We start from the raw sequence: 20,903 nt of genomic DNA on the forward strand, positions 1-20,903 counted from the left end.
ATTAATATAAATTTTTTTTCATGACTGGGTTCAAATGGATTGAAAAAATAAACAAAATCAAAGTAAATTACAGTAGTTTTGCTGTTTGGATTTTGCGTAATGCTGAGATCCTGGAGTGAGACCGAATTGCAGCATGACGTAAGTGAAAATCCACCCAAAAACTGCATTTTGAATGTCATTTAAAATTCAGGCCCATTTCATTTCTGATGTGAATTTCCACCTGTGGCAGGGAAATGTAATCTTTCTGAGGCTGGAGAACTGAGCTAAGAAGCCTTAAGCCTTGAGCTCCACAGTCCAGCAGGTTTCTCAGCGCCTTCTTCAGAACTGGACAGGGTCATTTTACGGTTCAGTGAATATGATGATTAATTGAATGAGATTTAGTGGTGCCTGGGTGAGGCAGAAACCTCCCGGATCTGGGCGGTGGCCCTGCGGCTGTGGGCAGCCCAATCTGGGTAAAGTTCAGGGCTCGTCTGACACAAGACATTTGTGACCGACGTGTGATTTTCAGTCTGTGCAGATCAATCGTTTGAGATCGGTTGTGCTGTACCGCAGTTAATAAGCAATGTTATGCATTGAAGGCCATGTTTTCCATAGATTTTAGCATGTGTAAAATTGAACAGGTCAAGATAGTGGTTTACAAGTGCAAAAGCATTTAACATGTGCTAATGCCTTCAGCAAATCAGACATTTAATGTAAACTTCCATTCTTGCATCTACTTCTGTACCACAGAGAATAGGATTAAATGACACCTAAAAAACACTGGAAAGATGTTTTATCGCCTCTGAAACTTCCTTTGAACTATTGCATCTAAGAATGAAGTTGTATGGTTTATAAAAAAGGATGCAAAGGTTAATATAAGAAACACCTCCATAGTGGGTATGATCACATTTTGCTGAGCCGAATGGTTTTCAGCACTGGCAATTGTTTTTTGGGTGAAAATAAAATGGAAGCGTTCCGGTATCTGGAAATATGAAGTACTGCTGGAAAGTCAGGCTATTGCCTCCTTAAATAGTTTATCTATCTGTTGATTTTTTTTATTTCAGCCAGTCCTGCCCTGAAATTGTTTATTCCCCTCTGTTAGGTCATTTCAAGCAGTCAACTTAAATTGCTCCAGTGGGTCAAAACCAAATGATATTGCTTATGTGCCATGGTTTCCAAAAATACACACACACACAAACACACACACAGCCCTCCCTCTCGTAGCCGGCATAAGTATAACAGAGCAGGGAGGACAGATCAGTGCCTGAAAGTGAACATAATTAGAAGGACAGTTGTGTGACCATATCTGTGCCGGGTAACAAAAAATTTTTAGTTTTTCAAAATTGGTAAAGTTTTGCCGTTTTTATGCATTGTTTTGTGTCCTCTGCCCTTACCAAGACGGCAAAGTTATCAACATTATTTGGATTAATGTTACAGGTGTAGCTAGCTAGCATTTAGCACGCATGAGTGTTCACCCTGCTAATTTTAGGTTAGATAGCTGGAGTTAGCTAATGAAAACATGAACTTTTCACTCCTGACAGAAATGAGTATCCTATAGAAAAGTTCTTCTTTCAAAAAAGAAGACTAGAGGAGAAGGAGAGAGAAACTGCACCACGGATAGCTTACCATAACATTACTGTTATTGTAATAGTCTAATTGAAATTGATGTAAATCATTGTTTTTGAAATGAGGGCATTTTGGATAATAGGGACCCAGGACTCTAAAGCCCTTACCTTATGTTTGGAATTTGTATGTGATTATATTATCTTCCAGATTGTTCTGATACATACATGTACGTCAGTAACTGAGACCATTATTGCTAAAAATGTTTTATTTTGGGTTCTTTTTGCATTCTGTTTATTCTCTGTTGTCACTGGTACGACTTGACGCAATAAGTGCCGTACAGATTTCATTTCCATGTGGAGATACGGCCACAGTAAAACAATAAATGAATGAACACAAAATATAAATAAATAAAGTGCCCAAGCACAAAATGTGAACAAAATTTAGTAACCTCTTCATAGTTACAACATAATTTAATAAACACTACAAACAACATAAACCTGCCCCCGGACACGTACACATACACAGATCACTACAAATACATTCTCAACACATGGGAAACACTGCACGCACACACCACTGCACACACTCCCACATATTCCAATACGTACATACTGTATGTATATAATGGCTTTTGTTGCAGAATGCTTTGTCCTAGCATTAACAATATGCCATGAAGATACGTCACTGATGTACTAATGTACATAGTAACAACCAACAAACAGTCCACAAGCAATGACGTAGGCAAAACTAATAAAGCTTAGTGAATGGGTGTACAGCACAGGAAAGAATAATGCTTTTAATTTTACTTTTTTCACATAAATTAATTAACATTTGTCAAAGATGACTCACTTTATTAACAGCTAATGTTAGTATACTGTTAGTTGGCAACTTGGCAGAAGTAATGTTAATCTGGCTTGCTAGTTTGCTCACGGCAACATTAGCTAGGAGTTTCTGAACATGCAATAGAATGAAAGAAAATGGGGGGGGCGGGGTGGGAGGGTAATGAAAATTAATGACCTGATCACCTCTGAAGATCCACATTTCCATGTGTCAAGATCAGACACTGACGAGACCTTTAGAATAATCATATCTAATCATATCACATTATCTTCTGAGCCAATGAGAATTCATCAATCATTCCATCTGAGTCCTTTTTCACCAACCGTGACTCACAGCTGTATTTTTTTACCACATTTTTTGTTTGTGTGTTTCCTCTGCTGGCAGGCTGCAGGGGGACGTGGGACATTATCACTTGTTGGCCATCTGCCAGGGTTGGAGAGGTGGTGACAATACCCTGCCCAGACTACTTCAAGTACTTCAGCAGCCAGCATAAAGGTAGAAGCTTTTTAAAAGCATTTGTCAATGTTATTCTTGTACGTGTGTGCAATGCGGTCATGCAAAAAGTCCTAGTTAGATATCAAAAGTAAAGAAAATGGATTTCTTGCTCTTTAAATGGTTACTCTACACTTTCCTCATGGACTGTGCGTGATTTCCAAATGTTGCATTTGCACTTTTGCAGATTTGATTGGGTGATGTTGTTGTACCAATATGGAACTAAATGAGCTGATGGTTCAGCTGGACTCTAGACTCCAGCCTTGCCACAGAAATGTGAGCAGGGATGCAGATGTGCTGTTGCTTTGAAACATTTTTTGCACTGCACAGGGAATAATTATAGAGTTCAATGTGCCAACACGCCTCATCTCCCAATAAAGCATCCAGAAAGGGGACTGATCAAATGCTTTTCACATCTCACTCCCTGCTCCCAGCTGGCAGTTATTAACAATAAGCTGGAAATTGGTCTTTCTGTTTAGTTTTCTATTTTGATGTTCAATGTGAAGAGCTGCTTCAGTAAGGCCGTACTCTGTGGCGTAAGGATAAGGCATAATGAATGCTATATTACACAGTAAAATGTCTAGTGTTAATTCAGTTCTAACAGATAGTACCAATTATCTATTTGGTCCCAATTATCTGTCAAGAGTTGAATTAACACCGTTAGAATTGAATTAACACTGAACATTTTACTGTGTAGTAACATTGTGATCAAATAAATTAATTAATTAAATAAATAAATAAATAAAAATTTTGGCTCTCACTGAAAATTTGTGGTTACTTTTCTCAAGGTCTAAATATAATGGCTTCATTTTTATTTTATTTTTAAAAGCAGGAGGCAGTGTTCACAGTAGTGATACACAGTGTACACCCCTGGCGTAGTGTAAGACGTCCAGAAACTGCTACTTTGCAATGAGTTATTGGTAAAATAAAACAATCATAAATTACAAGGTAGTAATTACTGCAATAGTTCTCCATAATGAAATGGCCATAAAACACATTGCCTCAACAAGGAGACAAATCACAGCTGCAATAAAAATTAAAAGCCAAACACCCAGAAAGAAGAGATTACCTAACGCTACACTGGCTTTCATGGCAGATTATTGGGCCATGCCTATATGTTGACCTGTCACCGGGGTAGAGGAATACCTACAGTAAAACACTCCCTGGGTATTTCATATTTGAAATCTCACAGTAATTGTATGTAAAATTTTTCAAAAGTAGCCCAGTCCTTGTTTTTTTCTTTACAGTGTTGATGAAAGGTATACAAAATAATTTTTTTTTTAAACTGCAATAAAGATCTTATTTGTGTTTATGTTCTATAGATGGATGGATGGTGTTTATGTTCTTGCTGGTAATTTACTGTCAACAGAATGTATCACAGGGGTATTCTACTCTTCTACTGATCAATGATTTAGGAGCCTTTTTGTTTGAAATCTTGCAACTCACCATTCATTACCAGTAGAGCATTCGTAATGTTTATGGTGCTACAGAAATTGCAAAAGCCCAAGCAACTGTTTCTGTAATGACAAAGTTTGTAATATTTCTGTCTAGTTCCATAACTGGGGATCAAATAAAAACCACTTACCATTTTTTTCTGAAATAAAGTTTCAGCAGCTGGGGTTGTCATACCTGGGATTTTTTTTGGAAATATATTCATGACTAGTTCAGAGATTACCATCAGGACCCTGAATCCACTAGTACAGCCATCAGAACATTAGTAATTACTCTGAGATAAAAGCAAATTTCTCACTTATCTACTTGTTATTTTGCTCATTTAAAAATGACAAATGTCTGCCAGTTAAACGGTGTTGAACTATAAACAAGAGCGGCATGTCTGAGCTAAAGCTGTTTTGTGAGATGTCTCGAGAAATGATCGAAAGAGTAGAGCCCCCTTGATAATGAGTTAGAGAGGAGGCGGTTTGTGTCAGTGTTGGTGCAGTGTCTCAAGAGAACGCCATCGTAGGAGGTGAGTAATTTGAAGGATGATTACAATGAACAGAAGGCGAAAGAAGGTCATTGGTTTAGAATGCAATGTTAAGCTTTTGGGAGGTTCTAAATTGTTGTTTTGCATGGCTTGGATTGAGCCATGTAACCAGAATTCCAATCAGATGATGAATACTGCCTTCACGTAGCCCTCCAGGAGCAACCAGTGCTTGCACAGGCTTGCCAGTAAAGATGTTTTCCAGATTGATTTAACATCATGATAGTTACACTAAAGCATCATGATAGTTTTATAATATCACAATAATGGGCAATGCCTGGGGTTTGTTACTCTTTATATATTTACATTTTTTCATCCATCATAGAGAGTATCATGCAATATAAGTTCACTGTTTGGTGCAGCTATTTTTCTGTACAGCTTAAAGTTGGGTTGTCCAGCCGTTGAAAGATTGTAGGTCAAACACTTCAGCCAGTATTTCAAGCTGCATACATAAAAAGAATGTTAAGGCCAGCTGGTGGTATTTCATCTGACACCTCCCATGTTTTATTTGGAGAGTATCATCTTATGCCATCTAACAGATGCTACCGGGTCCCGCAGGTTAGATTTAACAGGCTGCAGAACTCATTCATTCATCAGTCTATCAAGCTACTAAACAAAAGCATGGGCTGAGGATAGGCCTGTATGTCTGTATGTGAGGAGTACCACTCCCCCCCCCCCCCCCCACAGGGGCTGTGGTAATGAGTTGTTAATCTAGAGCTTCAGAGCTTCTGTTTTCTCAGAAAGGATAAGGACAATTTTTTGTAGTTAATGTGCTATGCTACATGTAAGCACGCAGTTCAATGTAAATCCCTCTACTCAAGACAATAATTAACATTCTAAGAAAAATGTATCAGCCTTTGGCGTGCTGTCAGTGTTGCAATAAAATCATGAAAGTGCCGAATTATTATTTATGACTCAAATACTTCAAATACGTGTGGTCATGTAAAGGACGTTACATATTCCCATATTTCTAAAGAGCCCGCTTGATTCTGGCATGGAAAATGGCTGTGCCACAGAAGGCAGGTGGTGTATTGTAAGCAGTGCATGGGTTTGGCCCCATGACTTCTCTTTCCACATACTTTAGCAAATAAGAGCTTATTTTTCTATTTTTGGTGACAATCTGACACCCCTCATTAGTCACATTGCCCGCCTGCCAGTTTTCTTTTTAAACTATGCGCATTTCTGGGTAATTTCCAATCAATTTCAAGCAGTCAGAACAAACATTGATGGATGCATAGATACTCCAGGTACTGAGAGACTCAGAAATGGAAAAATAAAACTTTTTATTTTTTATGATTGCAACAGAGTTGAGTTTAATAAAATTATATCTGATTTTTTTAATGATTCCAATTAGAGAATATGCTTAACCATACTGTTTGAGTAGCTGTGCTGGTGCTGGTAGTAGTAGGGATGGCAATGCAATATTAATACCAGCTGCTATGGCTGAAGGAGCCTTTTCACTGTGATGCAGTAAAATTCTGTTTCATTTGTGACAAAACTACATTGCACTTTTACTCTGGCACAGTTTCCTGTTTACACATCCCTGTTCCGAAACTTGGAGTCTCTCCAATAGAAACACTGGAGAAAAAAAAATCACAAACAAAAAAACTTTGATTGTAATCGTTGCCTCATCTCTTCCTTCGCGTCAGTGAGCAAATATGTCCTGAGATGAGGTCCAACCAACCACCTCCATCAGGAGAAAGGATGTAGGACTAAATTACATCAATTAAAGCGCAATCAAATCATTCTTCCAGTAACACTTTATCTAGGCATTTATCACAGCCCATTTAGTCTGTGCTTTCTGTCCGTGGAGCCCAACATAACGCTAGTTTGGTGAGAGCAAAACACAGCTGGAATAAAAGGGCTCAGTTCGATGAATAGCAATGAGCCCTCTTCTTATCTGCCTCTTACCTCATGATCTGGAGCAAGGTGGCTTTGCCACATCTGTTCTCCTCAACTGAGTTATATTGTTCTTGTCTTTATATGTCACTCTGCTCTTCTCTAGTTTCAGGGCTTGTTTACATTAATGCAGGTTGACATTGACTGACTCTCGTACATGCACGAGTTTGAGGCATGGAGGGGGGGAGATGAACACAAGACCACCCCTACCGCCCTGTTTTTTACGCACTGTTGCTACCGATGGGAATAACTGTGCATGGAGGTATTTAAGGACTGGGTAGGTGCAATGGGTTCAGTTTGACTGCACATTCTAAAAACAGGATTGAAATTGGCTTGCTTATCATAACAGAACTGCTGCTCACTGATTAGAGTAGCTCCGTCTTTTAACAGGGTGCGTGACAAATGGAGAACTCAAAATGTCACCGTATCAGCCAGAAATCTTCTCCTTTAAAGTTACTTCTGCTAAGGAAAGACTTGCACAATATATTCAAACTCTTGCATTCAATTTCTGTACAGTACTCTGTACATTTTTTCTGCATAGGACACTGGGCACATAACTAGTTACCACATTAAATCCTCCTCAAAACAAAAAAAAAAACAGTAATGTTGACATGGTGGGACCATGAAGCTGTTATGCTGTGATTGAGAGTTATTTACCAAAACTTTAAATGCTACTCTTCTCTGACCTTTGGTTGAGCTTGACATTGTAATTGCTCTCGCTTGTGATGGGCGTTCATCGAAACAACATTTGTTCAACAAATTCCTAATTAAACCATCAAATTGCCAGGGATCAGCGGGCTGCTGTGTCAGGAGATCCCTCCCCACGAATGCTCTGAAACAACACACACTGGGGTGATTAGCTCCTCTGAGCCGCCCGGCCCTGACATAGAATGTCAGAATCCTCATGCCCTTGTTTTGCCGGCTGATGAAAGCATTCTTTGGGCAATCCTGTATTCATGGCACACATGGACAAGATGGACTAAAACGCACAAAGCTTATCTGTCCTCAGCCCGTCCCCCGTTGCAGATTTCACAGTCAGATGGGCAGGGCTTGACATTAATACCTACCACCTGCCAAATATGGGTAGAATTCAGCAGTGGCATGTAACTTGTTTGCCCTCACTAGCCACTTTGGTGGGTGACCGTTGGGTAGCATTTTCTATGAAAAATATGTTTGTAGTTTACAAAATACATCTGAAATGGTTAAGTCAATTCTTGGTGATACTACAACTCCCATGAGCACTAGGTGCACACTGTGTGCTCATCCCAATTGCCATCCATTGGGTGGGAGAAGGCAAACTCAGCTAAAATCAAACAACACCCAAACACAGCGCTGCATACAAATGTGTATATACCTACACTCAAAGTGTTAGTTAGTTAGACACTCTCCAAACGAGAGGGGCCTAGTTCCCAAAGGGAGGGTTAGGGTTACACTAAACTTCGCCCTTTTGGAGTTAGGCCACTCCCCTTTGAATCTAGACCAACCCTTTGGAGCTGCTCCATATTTTTTTGAAAGATTTTTCTACTCACTCATCCACACACCCACACACACACACACACACACACACAGTTTACTCAGGTTGGATAGCTGTAATCGTTTCTGCTCAAATAAAATATAAAATGTTATGCCCAAACAAATGCATGCAGTTACATTATCCAATTACCTATAATTTTCACTTTTTTTAAGGAGGGGGGATTTGGCTGGTGAAAATCTTGAGTGGCTAACGACTTTGGAAAACCCCTAGCCACAGCTTGCAAATGCAATCACCCTTTGGGCAGATTATCTGATTTACACTACTGTTTAGCAGTCATGGTGATAGTAATTTCAGGAGACTATTCTTGTCTTTTTTGTTTTCAGTTCTTTTTGCCAAGGAGCTTTGCTGAAATAATTGTGATTGCATGGCAGATATGCATAAAGTAAATGGGTAAATCCCTGTTTATGAAACCACCTCCCTTGTTTTGTAACATTTGAGCTTTCAAAAGCTGGCAGGTGTCTTTGCATGCTGGCAGTCTGTTGCCTCGCTGTTGTGCCGTTTGAAAACGATCCCTGCGGTCTCCCTTCTGCTCGGCTGCTGCTGCACCTGAACCTTACGAGCCAATCGGCTGTCCGATTAGAGCCGGAACCTCACCGCCGAATGAACACGGCTGCACCGGCACAGGTGACACTGCGGCAGAACTCACACGTGGAGATTGGCCCGTGACCAAAACGGTTCAATTAGGCATGGAAGGAACTGAACCAAAAAGCGCACATTGGGTATCTTAAAATGACAGCGGGCGCATAGATCACCTCCCGTTTAAGGACGAATGCAGGTTCACGTGCGATATAAAGGACAGACCGTGAGCCATCGTATGGAGCAATTCAATTTAAAGAAGGGAGAATGAAATGAACTGAAAATAAAATTCATGAGCTGCAGCAGTAACTGATCAGCAGTCCGCTTGTTTTCCTCTCTTGCATGGAGCACATGACCTCATGGGGGCACAGATGCTGAACTTGCACTGAGAGCAGTAGCGCTGCCAGTCTGCTCGCACCAGTTGTCACTTTTATACAGGTGTTTCACTGGTACATAAGGGTAGTAATTGCTAAACATTAACAGCCTTAGTTTTTGGTTTACATAAATGTCATGTCTTTTTGTCTCGGGAATATTCAGAAAAACAACACTTAATTTAGGCTTGCCTTTAGTTGCGTGAGCTGCATTAACTTTTTAGGTGAGTTATTCAGTTCATCTTTTTCTTTGTGTTGCACAATGAATCTGGCTTCATTGTTTTGGCCATTTGAACTGGCAACTCATTTCCACTGGGAATTTGCAGTTTCATATAGAGTTTCTGCACAATAAACAGGAATGAACTCAGCAGCTGTAGTTACCGGGCGAAAGGGCTAGTAAATTGCGCACTTCATTACCCAGAATCCCATGGGAGAAGCCCTATCATCTGCCTGAAGTCATCATGTGATCAGGTGATGGATAAACCTGTCATGTGGTATCTGCTGAGAGTCTTTAATTGTCCTCTGGCCTCAGATTTTCATGTGGTGTCGATGGGATCTACTAATTACAGACCCCAGATCAGCTTCAAGCTTTTTGATATAGTGATGGTAGCCATGATTAGACGTGGCTAATCAGAACCTGGATCAGGAGTTGAGGGCATGTAGCATGTTTCCTAGGGACCAGACACACTAAGGATGTACAATTTGGAACAAGAAAGGAAGCAAGGAGCATATTGCTGCATTTTGGTATGGGCTTTTATTGTGGCTTTTATTTTGAGGTTTGGGCTGGGTTTACTGTTCAGGTGTGAAACCGTTTGTTTTACAGTGACGATCCTTCATTTTTATGACCCTATAAATGAGGAGTTATAACGGTCCCGCTTGGGTTGTTCACACCCTATGCGCAGATGACAAGGGCAATATGGCCTTCGTTGGTCTTTACAGCTGTTCATTTTCATGCAAGTCGTGCTTTGCTTTTGAGCAGTGTTGGATTTAAGCCAATTAGCACTTCAGAGACTATGAATCATTCCCAGATATCGGCCTGAATATAGTTTTAAAAAATATTTTTAAATGTATCTGTATGATTTTCAAGTTATATATGGCTGCAAGGATAGTGGAATTCTAAGTGCAGCTGAATGCTTGAGTTCTGCACCATGGCTTATAGATGATGAAAGCATACCCACTCCTTGAAGGTTTGTGGGCTTGGGGCTTACCCTGACATCTGTTTGGCTGAAACTGCTTGATGCTCCAGGGCAGGACACAGGGCAGGCTGTCTATCACACGGTCATAATGTTTTAGCTTTTGATGTTGCTTGCCAACTACCTTTGGACGAGTCTCTGCTACAAACTCGGTACAGAACCTTCTGGGTCCCGGGTATAAAATGTGGTTAAAGCAATGATGTCATATTTGAGAGAATTCTGGAAAAATTCAGAAAAGGCTAATCCTGTTTAATGCAAATTTTATTTGGCAAAATTAATGGTCTTTTGTATCTAGGCTTCCCATCACCAAATGGGGAAGAATTTTCTAATGGTTTATAAAAACTCAGGACTCAAGTTTGAAGCCGTACACCATGAGTTTCTGCTGTATGGAAGTGCTGAAGGCTTCTAAAGCCTTTACCTCAGTATGTGTCTGAGATTTAATGACTCTGGAGCAAAGCAAAGAAAATGTGCTCCTATGAGAGAGGGCCTCTTCTTCAGGGAAGTTGTAAAAGATTTTTAAAAATACTCCCCTCATTACTGAGTGAACCTTTTTCCAAGATTGGATAAGAACTCAACATACCGTTGAAGATATACTATACACAATATGAAAATTTGTTCTGTTTTCTTTATTATAATAACCTTGTTCTGAGCAAACATAGTTTGTCAGAAAGGGGTTTAACCTTTTTATCCCTTTTTGAAAATAATTTTTCTTTGTTAGTTGTGGAAGCCTTCACACCTAATTCCATTATGTCAATTACCTACTTCATTGCAACAACTTTTACATTTTAAAGTATTAACAGTTTTTTTAAAGCAGAACGTGTATACTGACCATTTCAACCACTGCTACAGCCAATAAGCATGAGTGGCATTGTGGCAATTGTTTTATGAGCACAAGTAAGAAAAAGCCTAGCACTCCATATTGAAAAGTAATTTTAAAAATAATATACTGTAAGGTAATCAGTGTTGACGTAAGTATTACTGTGCACTTTGGAGTACAGAAAATCATAGTTTACACTGAAGCATGCACCATAATTATTGATAGATTTAGTACTACTTTAAATTCAGATCAAAGTGGCAAAGGAAGAATTTGTAGACCAACATGAGTGGTTATTTAATTAATTTCTTTTCTTAGTATACTCCACCAGAATTATTACTAGACATATTGATAGCCTCTTAGGAAGTGCATGATTTGCTTTTTGTAAAAAAAAAAAAAGAAAAGAAGATCAAAGGTACTGGCACTTCGATGTAAAAATATTGTCAAATAATGGGGAAACATCAGGAAGTTCTATAAATGCACTCTACATAAACATGAAGTCATAAGGTCAAAGGGAGTGATGTACCAAATGTTTGTACTTGTGTTTATATGGCACTAAATATGTGCACTTACATATTTTATGTACTCACGAGTAGACAAGCATTACTTTCCTAAGGCATGACATAATGTATATCACTGCAAGAAAGATCTGCAACACAAAAGTAAAATTCTTCTTTGTAATTTATCGAAGTGCAAAGACAACACTAGTCATACTGAACTACTGAACTGTACATTTAGCTAGCTAGCCTGCCAGCTTGAGATCAAACAGGATCTAGATCTAGTCCACTGATGCAAATAACTTTGTTTGGCTATATATGTTATTCTTATATCATATATAAATGTATCAAAACACAGTTTGTTTATTCATTAACATTCAAATCCCTGGCATGACTGGTGTTTACATAGTGGTGATGAGCTTATAGTTACTGTATATGCTTACAGTATACTGTAGACGTCCATGTATTCAGTCATCATGTATGCCTGCCACTGTATGTTGCTCATTTTTAGACTGTACATCGCAGTGTGATGACCGGCCCTTCTTGCCTTCTTACCAATAGTGGTGTTTTGTTTTTTTTCGCCCTGTTACTCCACTCCGGCTTTTGGCCTGATTCTTTTTTCCCCATGGTATAGTTTACACTGGCAGTCCAAGAGCGGTGAGGGAATGCTTCAGGTAACGGGCAGGTTGTCTTTCTTCTGACTGAGCCCTTCATCCCAAAGTGAGTGAAATTAATTGGGACTTTTCCCAACGTGAAGATCAGAGTTTGACTAACCTTCGCTTTTAGGTATTTTTCTTGGTAGGCTGTTAGCGTGCCAAAGACAAACTAGCTGCACATCCATGAGATGTTTTTAAAAACACTTTAAATCTTTAAATCAAGATTTTGGAAGCCATGACCGTGATGTAATGGCAAACGTCTTTGTTTAATTAACTCTTGACCATGATGCATTATCCAAAGCACACCGGGTAGTCATGGGAAGGGCATTCTTTTATGTGATTTTAAGGGAGGATGATTACCGCAGGAATTCCAGATATGTCTTGCATCCTGACTGATCTGCTCAACTTAAGGGGGCAGAGAAAACAAGTACCGAAGGATTCATAGGTGCCGAAAAGAACCAGAGGTGTACGACTGCAAGAATATTTGAAGAAACTGTTCTACCAGGGCAAAATAGGCGTATCTATCAGAAAATAAACAGCATGGGCTTTGGTTGAAAGTCAATATTAGTCCAGGAGTAAGATTAATGGTAATACTGTTTCTTTGCACTCAAGCAAAATGTTTGAGTCAGAATGTTTGTTAATGTTAACCATCACATACTAAATACCCATAACAAGTATTAGGCTACGTTTGTCACATATCTGGCCCCATTTATTTTTTGTAAATGTATGTTTTTTTGTCTGACTGTCCACAAGTGACTTGCATGTGGCCCTGTGTGTTCAGACACACTGCACTCAAATGCCTCATGTGCAAAATGAAGAAAGATATGCAGTGTGAGGGATGTATGCCCTGCGAGAAAAAATCACTCGAACACAAAGAAATTTGATCTAAGGTACTCATGCGGTTGGAGGCGTTGCCGGCATTGATGTGTCACTTTTTTTCCCGCCCCCTAAATCTCAAAGATCATGCAAGTGCCAAACTGCCTGTACGGAAAGGGCTTAAGTAGGATTTGCATTGTTGCTGAGTAGTGGAATTGTAAGTAAAAACACGAGGCTATGCTCTTTCTTCAGGTCACTGGCCTCCGTCCACCCCCTCAGCAGCTCTCCTTTTATTAAGATGACTGCTGATGAGAAGCCATTTTGCCGAGGGCTCTGCTTCAGGCCTCGGGTAACTGGCAGTGGGATATGCGCAGCACACACTGTAATTTATGTGTAATCATGAGTAATTTGTGCAATTCATCTTCCAGTGGCATAGCCAGCCTTGGGAATTATCTCTGTGGGATGAGTTCTCAGTTTGAGTCAGATAAGTAGAGTCATGGGATAAGTGGAAGGAGGCTGACTGGACAGATTCTTCTCGTTGTTATGCTTTCCTTAATATTCACATTTTTCTCAGCGTCATTGCTGTTTTTAGGGGTGAACAATAGGGAAATTCTGGGGCTGGTATCAATCATCAATGTTTATCTGACCATATTGGCTTATGTTATAAGACAAATGCAAACTGTGTTTCCACGTTAATGAAAGAAGTAGGTGAGCATGTAAGTCTATTTATAGAGGAAAAACATAACAGATTTTATATGTATTATGAAATACTACATTTATCATGACTTATTCACTTAGGGCATCAGCAGTGATTTAAATGTGTAGCATATTTGGTGCATATATGTTGCGTTGTCTTGTTGGCCAGCATTGTGCTAATGCTGATAAGTTCTAAGATATTACCTCCCGATACGGATATAACCCAGATATTTTATTTTATTTATCCTTTATTTTAGCCAGAAAAACACACTGAGATTGACTGCTCTTTTTAAAAGGGAACTTACATATGCAATTACAGTTCAACCAATAAGTATTTGGACAGTGGTAGACACACTCCTCAGTTATAGCATTAGGAAATAATCTTTTAACATGAGAGCGGTATTAACGTGGCCAGATTGAGATTATTCTAGTTTTTGTGTGCGCAGTAATTTAAAACTCATTTTCCAAAGTTTTGTGCAAGGTCAATGATCTATTATCAGTCATATCCAAACACTCTCCCCCAGCTGCAGAGCACAAGGCAAGGCAGTGCTGGAGATTCAACTCAAACACTCCAGCGCTTTCCTGAGTAACAGGTTCATAAAGTAGCACGGTCCTGGAGGTTTTCTTCCCCTGTATGCACCGACCCCGCCCGCCACACTAATTTTCTTGAGTGTGGTTCCACTGGCGTTAACTTAGCCTCGGCATTTTAAATAATTAAGAATGTCAACAGTAATAGTCTTCTGAAAATTAAAAGACCATCCAAACAGCTCCAGTGGACTACCTGACTGAATGAAAATGACACAGCCCTGGGTTTTAGGGAGTCTGGCTTGCTCCAGGGTGCCTGCCAGACTCCCTAAAACCCAGGGCTGTGTCATTTTCATTCAGTCAGGTAGTCCACTGGAGCTGTTTGGATGGTCTTTTAATTTTCAGAAGACTATTACCGTTGACATTCTTAATTAAATTCACATTTTAGTAACTGATTTAGAAAACTGAATACTAATGAAACTGAGTTTCAATTATAGACTGTAGAAAAATATGGAGTCACGCCACCCATTGACTCTTCATGGCCTTGGTGAAAATGGTTTTGAAGCCCGGGAGGTGTAGTACGTGGACGCCGTCATGTTGTACAAATTGGAGCCAGAGATTGTGCAGTAGGGACTTGAGGTCCAGTTGTCCACGAAGTGCATGTAATACAGTGAATCGGTAGTGATGCAAACTGTCCCGGATTCGTCCACAAAATATTTACCGGCTTGTCCAAATAGCACAATAACTTAACAAATCAGCATATTGGGAGACAAGAAAAAACTTGTTGCCGTTGACTTACATTTTCTGTGCAGGAGTTCAGAACTTTCCGATGACATTGCAGTGTGTAATACTCCACTTGCACTGTGTCACTGGTGGGTAGAGGGGGCAGGGGCTTCCTTGGATGTTGCATTCTATATTGGGGGATCCATCTGTGCCAGTGATGGGTTTGTTTTTTGTTTTTTTATATATACAGTATGTATATCTCTGAGAAGTAGAAACCACAGACCAAAGGGAGGAAAGTGAGTGCTTGTACCAAGCTACAGTATCAAAAATATCATTATATGGTTAAGCAGTGCCTACCTTGTGTGCCTGGTAAAGTTCACAGAACAAAAAATCCTAAGGATTAATTTCATGAAAGAAAAAGGGAATTAATTTACCTCCAAATAATATATTCAAGGAAATGAGTGCATTGTGCCTATTGTCTGGTTGAGTAGAAGTCTTGAGCTGCAGAGTATTTTAAGGGTCCCGTCTGACAGGTGAGGGACATTTCCATGACACCTCTGCGCTTAGAAGGAAAGGAAAAATGATATAGCTAAAAAAGGAATGAGACAGCTCTGGATATGTGTCGAAAGTTTCTTCTCTGATCTAAATTACTAGCTACTACAAGGCAAGTTGCAACACAAAAGGCACTTTTGTATGTCCCTGCATGTGGCCATGGCCCACATCAATACGGTATGCCCTTCAACCCTGCTCTGGAGACTAAACTACGTATCTTATCAAAAGCATTTTAGTGTGAAAAACTGTTTCCAGAATATTGCAGCGCTCAGTAAAGCTAAGCATGAATAGTTCCAGGTGAGCAGCTGATACAGAAGGTCTTCTACATTTTGGAGCTGCCCAGCATTCCAAGCCTCACGTTGATTTCTGGTTTCACAGCTGTTGGAGTTGGATTGTTTTTCGGTTTGCTCAATAGCCTGGAACCCAAACTGTTCTCAGTTCTGATGTTGCACGTTTCCAATAAAATCATCCCTCTTCTTAATTCTCAGACCTGATTAATTTCATGCCGAAAGCATTGTATACCTTAATTAGCTGAGCTGTGAAGGGTTTGAATCAATCAATACTAATCGGTATAATCAACAGCAGTTGTGCATCGGTGTTTCCCATTCCACCCGTTGACGCGTACCGACACCTTGATGTTTTCATTTTTGGAGTTGGTTTGAAAAACCAAAAATTCAAGATGCAGTCACATTTCACGCTTACTGTAAAAGGCTCACACCTCTGACACAGGCATTAAATAAAAAAATAAAAAAATAAAAAAACAGGCTTCACAGGGCATTCTTTGTGTGCTAAATTACACTCAGCAAAATTAGCATGTTGAACATGTTATTAACCAAAGTGACTTTGCGGAACCTTCTCTGAGGATGACTCACTTTCCATGTCCCGGGTCAATACTCATCCATTTTACATTTAATTTTTCCATGAATAGCAGGAACTAAATCAATATGGCAATCCCATTTCATATCGCTACAACAGGCTTAATTGAACTGGAGTATAATCTGAGCACCTGAACATTTAGCTCTTTTGTTTGTTCCGAGGGTATAAATGGTCTATCGTGCAGCTTGCTGTCTAGTAGATTAGATGATCTGCTGTGTCTACGTCTGTCTAGGTTTTGCCCAGGTTAATATCAAAGGAAAAATGCTTAGGATTCTCTGAATATGCCGATGACTGATACTGAACGTTTATGTAAATTGTAAGTATAATGTAAATGGTAATGCTAAATGGACTGCATTTATATAGCGCTTTTATCCAAAGCGCTTTACAATTGATGCCTCTCATTCGCCAGAGCAGTTAGGGGTTAGGTGTCTTGCTCAAGGACACTTCGACATGCCCAGGGCGGGGTTTGAACCGGCAACCCTCCGACTGCCAGACAATCGGTCTTACCTCCTGAGCTATGTCGCCCCATATGTACAGTTATATTTGCCGCAGTGATTGATCCCTTTCAGAGTTCCTCTTCACCCGCTGGCTTTCCCAGCTTGCGGATACGTTCATGCTGGGTATGCGTTCTTGGGGCAGCTCCCCAAAAGGCTGACATTCATTGCTCTGCAATAAGGAGTGCTGGCAGAACTCAAGGTTGGAGGTTCTACTCCCCCTTTGTCAATTATGTATGGATATCCATGGAATGGTACATAATTGGCTCCACCCCCCCCCAAAACAAATACATAAATAAAGGGCCGGTAAGAGTAAAAGTAGCTTGTTTTAATAAAGTTCCCTTCATCATATAGTATGGACCCAGCTAATTAGTGTCCCATGAGAAGCGGTCGGACTCCCCGGGGGCACGATCACATCTCAGTCTGCAGGACTGAGGGACAGCTGCCCGGTGGCAATGATTTCCGTTTGCTTGAAGTGAGAGTCGCAGAATTGGGGATCAATCGTTTCTTTGACGGGGCATTCCTGGAGGAGCTCCAAACTTACTTTAATTAGTTCATTAGAAGGCATGGAACTTTTGACTCAAATTTACACTTCTGGCTTTTTCAGGACCTGAAAAAGTTTACTTCAAAGGGCAGACATTCAAATGCAAGCCCAGGGCTTTGGCATCTCTGAGTTATATCTGCACAAAACCTGACAGGGTTTCAAGTACACTATATGAGCAAAAGTATCTGGCTGCCCCTTGGTCTGGGGCCATTTTTCATGGTTTGGACTAGGCCCCTTAATTCCAGTGAAGGAAAGCATTATTGCTACAGCATACAATGATATTCTAGACGATTCTATGCTTCCCCAACAGTTTAGAGAAGGCCCTTTCCTGTTTCAGCATGAATATTCCCACGGATACACAGCAAGGTCCATATAGAAATGGTTTTGTCGAGAATAGTGTGTAAGAACTTGACTGGCTTGCACACATCCCTGACCTCAGCCCCATCCAACACCCAAAATATTGTTTTGTTTTTTTTGCATTTTTACAATATGCATTCTTCTAACCTTTTAATGGAGAGCATGAATATTTCCTTCTGTCCCTCAGGGAATCTCTCAAAGATGTGCACCAGCGATGGATGGACAGAGATGCATCCAACCAGCTACGCCCTGAACTGTGGTTACAATCTCAACAGTACCAGCAGCGATGATGCGGTAAGGCTGCAACCTTTCACCATGCTGCAGCAATGGTCCTTTTGTATCTGACTGCAGTGCTTGCTTAACCCGTCTTGGCAAAAAGGAACACCGTGGCAGTTATCTTACATAAGCAGTAGTCACTGTGTCATTGAATGGACACTCGCAGAGTTTGGCTTTGATCCAGCTTTGGTCATAAACTTGGAAAACTTGGTTAATCCTCTGCGGATCAGTAAAGGGAAGGACTCCTCAGCCACGCTGGCAGAAGAGACCTGTAAATTGAGGAATTTCCCAATAAAGAGCAGGAAGTAAACCTTGTGCTCTGACCCTGACTCTGTCCGAGAGCTGGATGCTCTGAAATAAATCTTTAGCAGAATCTCCAGAGATTACGGCAAAGCTTTGGACCCTTTCTCATCCTAACATGGTACAGTCATTTATCAAACATGTGACATTACTTTCTCATTGAAGTGGCCTGTGAAGATTTGGGGATAGATTAAATCAGAAGTCAGCAGGGAATATATAAAATATTTTATAGTTACTACAAAGCAAGAGTTTTTATTCATTTATTTATTTTTTCATTTATTTACTTATTATTTATTGCTTTCTGGCTAAAAAAATACTGCACAGATCTCATGGTGTTATATCAAGCTGTATTTGTTGCTGTGATGTTACCTGTGTCGTGTTCTCCATGTTGAATAGAATTTTTAAGTTATCTAATCTTAGATTTATTTCATTTAAAAGTTTACTTTTAAAGTTTTTTTTTTTTAAAGTACAAATTTAACTGCAGGGAATTTGTTCAGCTCCATATGCTGAGTGCAAAGGCTTATTTATAAATTCTTGGTTCATTCAATCAAACGTTTTTCTCATTTAATTTCGTATTTATTTATTTATTTACATTTTTTTCTGGTTACAAAATCCCTCAATATATTTTCCAGAGCAAAAGGCTAGAACTGAATTAGTGTTTATCTCAATAAATACAGACGGCAAACCTTAAAGAGTTGTCCTTTGTGTTTCTCGTTAGATGGCTGTCAGGTTCAGGTTTGTAGTTTGCTGACTGATGCTTGCATATGCAGGTCTCCAGGAAACTCGCAGTATGAGAGATACATCCTCTCTCTGTGTGACTGCTTGCTGTGTGATAAGTAATGTACATAACTGGTGGCTGTTTCTACCTCTCAGGGGAATTTTCTGTTGTCCGTGAGGATTGGCTACACCATCGGCCACAGCGTCTCTCTGATATCCCTGACAGCAGCCATCATCATTCTGTGTATTTTTAGGTAAGTTTCACTTCAACCTGCATTAAATCAACCAGTGAACAGGTGATATATACATCAAAACCTTCAGGTGAATGGGTGATACGTGCATTAAAACCTTCAGGTGAACAGGAAATACATGCTTTAAAACCTTCAGGTGTACAGGAAATACATGCATAAAAACCTTCAGGTAAACAGGAAACACATGCATTAAAATATTCAGGTGAACAGGAAATACATGCATAAAACATTCAGTTGAACAGGTGATATATGTATCAAAACCTTCAGGTGAACAGAAGATGTTCAACTGACTAGAGTATTAAAAAATAATATCCAAATTTTGTTTTCACTTTTTATTGATTAATCAAAGCACTTGCTTCCTTTTTATTCATTTTTGGGGCAGAGTGATTAAAAATAAGCAATTTAATTTTTGGTGCACATGCCACAAGGTAAATGGATGATATGTAAGGGGTGCATTCTCATGAAAGATGCATGTAGAATTAAAATGGGGGTGAAGACTACTGTGGCATCTTCAAATTCAGAGCTGTAAGTGAATCATTGAAAGTAACGGGACAGAAGTCATACAGTGAATCAGCATACGGTACATGAGCCATGATGTGCTTCTACTTGATTAATATAATGTAAAAGCGACACAACAATATTGTGTACTTCATGTACACAATTCCATTTAATTACATATCTGAAAATGCCAAAAAAAAAAAAAAAACTCAAAGATTTTTTATCACATAATGTATGTGAAGTATTATTTCCGCTTGTAGCTTTTGCCAGGTTATTATCCTCATGAAAAATTGCTCTGTTTTGGCCCCTCACTTCAGCTGAGATGAGGATATTATTATTCAAATATCAGACCAGTTCTACGGTGTAAATGGACTTTCTGTCGAATGAAGTTCTTTTCATTTCATTGCTCCACTTTGGAGAATCAGGACATTTTCCTGACTGAAATTTTTTTTATCTTACTAAAAGGAAACATTCAAACATGAATATATTAAAGTGTACAGCAAAATCAGCTTTTGAGCTGTCTTTGCCCACTTCACAATTTTAAATATGGGAGTTGGGGTTAAGAGTGAGAGCAGAGAGGGAGGAAGGAGGGAGGGGCGATGGAACATGTCATAAGCTAGTAGGCGAAGCCAACGAGAGGGAAAACAATCCAAAAAAAGAGTCCTGCTTCTGTCACTGTTATGAAAAGGGACAAACTGTTGTTCAAGCTAGCTGTACTTGCTGTCATAATGTTTGCAAATGACTTTTTTTGAATCATTGTTTCCCAAAAACCAGCAAAGGTATTTCGGCAAAATAAACTGAATATGACTCGAATGCTGTCTTTATGCGGTTACAGAGTAGACAACCCAGATAGCAAGTGACTCCGGGCCAGATCTGCCCT

General features: G+C 39.7%; 1 protein-coding gene across 1 annotated transcript in view; it reads left to right on the plus strand.

The window, feature by feature from the left end:
* The window catches only part of LOC118232745 (vasoactive intestinal polypeptide receptor-like), a 55,315-nt gene that overhangs the window by 13,235 nt on the left and 21,177 nt on the right, over positions 1 to 20,903 (plus strand). Inside the window, exons 3-5 of the mRNA XM_035427814.1 lie at positions 2,770 to 2,880; positions 18,169 to 18,275; positions 19,431 to 19,528. Coding sequence (XP_035283705.1) covers positions 2,770 to 2,880; positions 18,169 to 18,275; positions 19,431 to 19,528 — 316 coding nt within the window. The remainder of the gene's footprint in view (positions 1 to 2,769; positions 2,881 to 18,168; positions 18,276 to 19,430; positions 19,529 to 20,903) is intronic.

The sequence above is a fragment of the Anguilla anguilla genome, chromosome 8 (genome assembly GCF_013347855.1).
Source record: "Anguilla anguilla isolate fAngAng1 chromosome 8, fAngAng1.pri, whole genome shotgun sequence".
NCBI classification, from domain to species: Eukaryota; Metazoa; Chordata; class Actinopteri; order Anguilliformes; family Anguillidae; genus Anguilla; species Anguilla anguilla.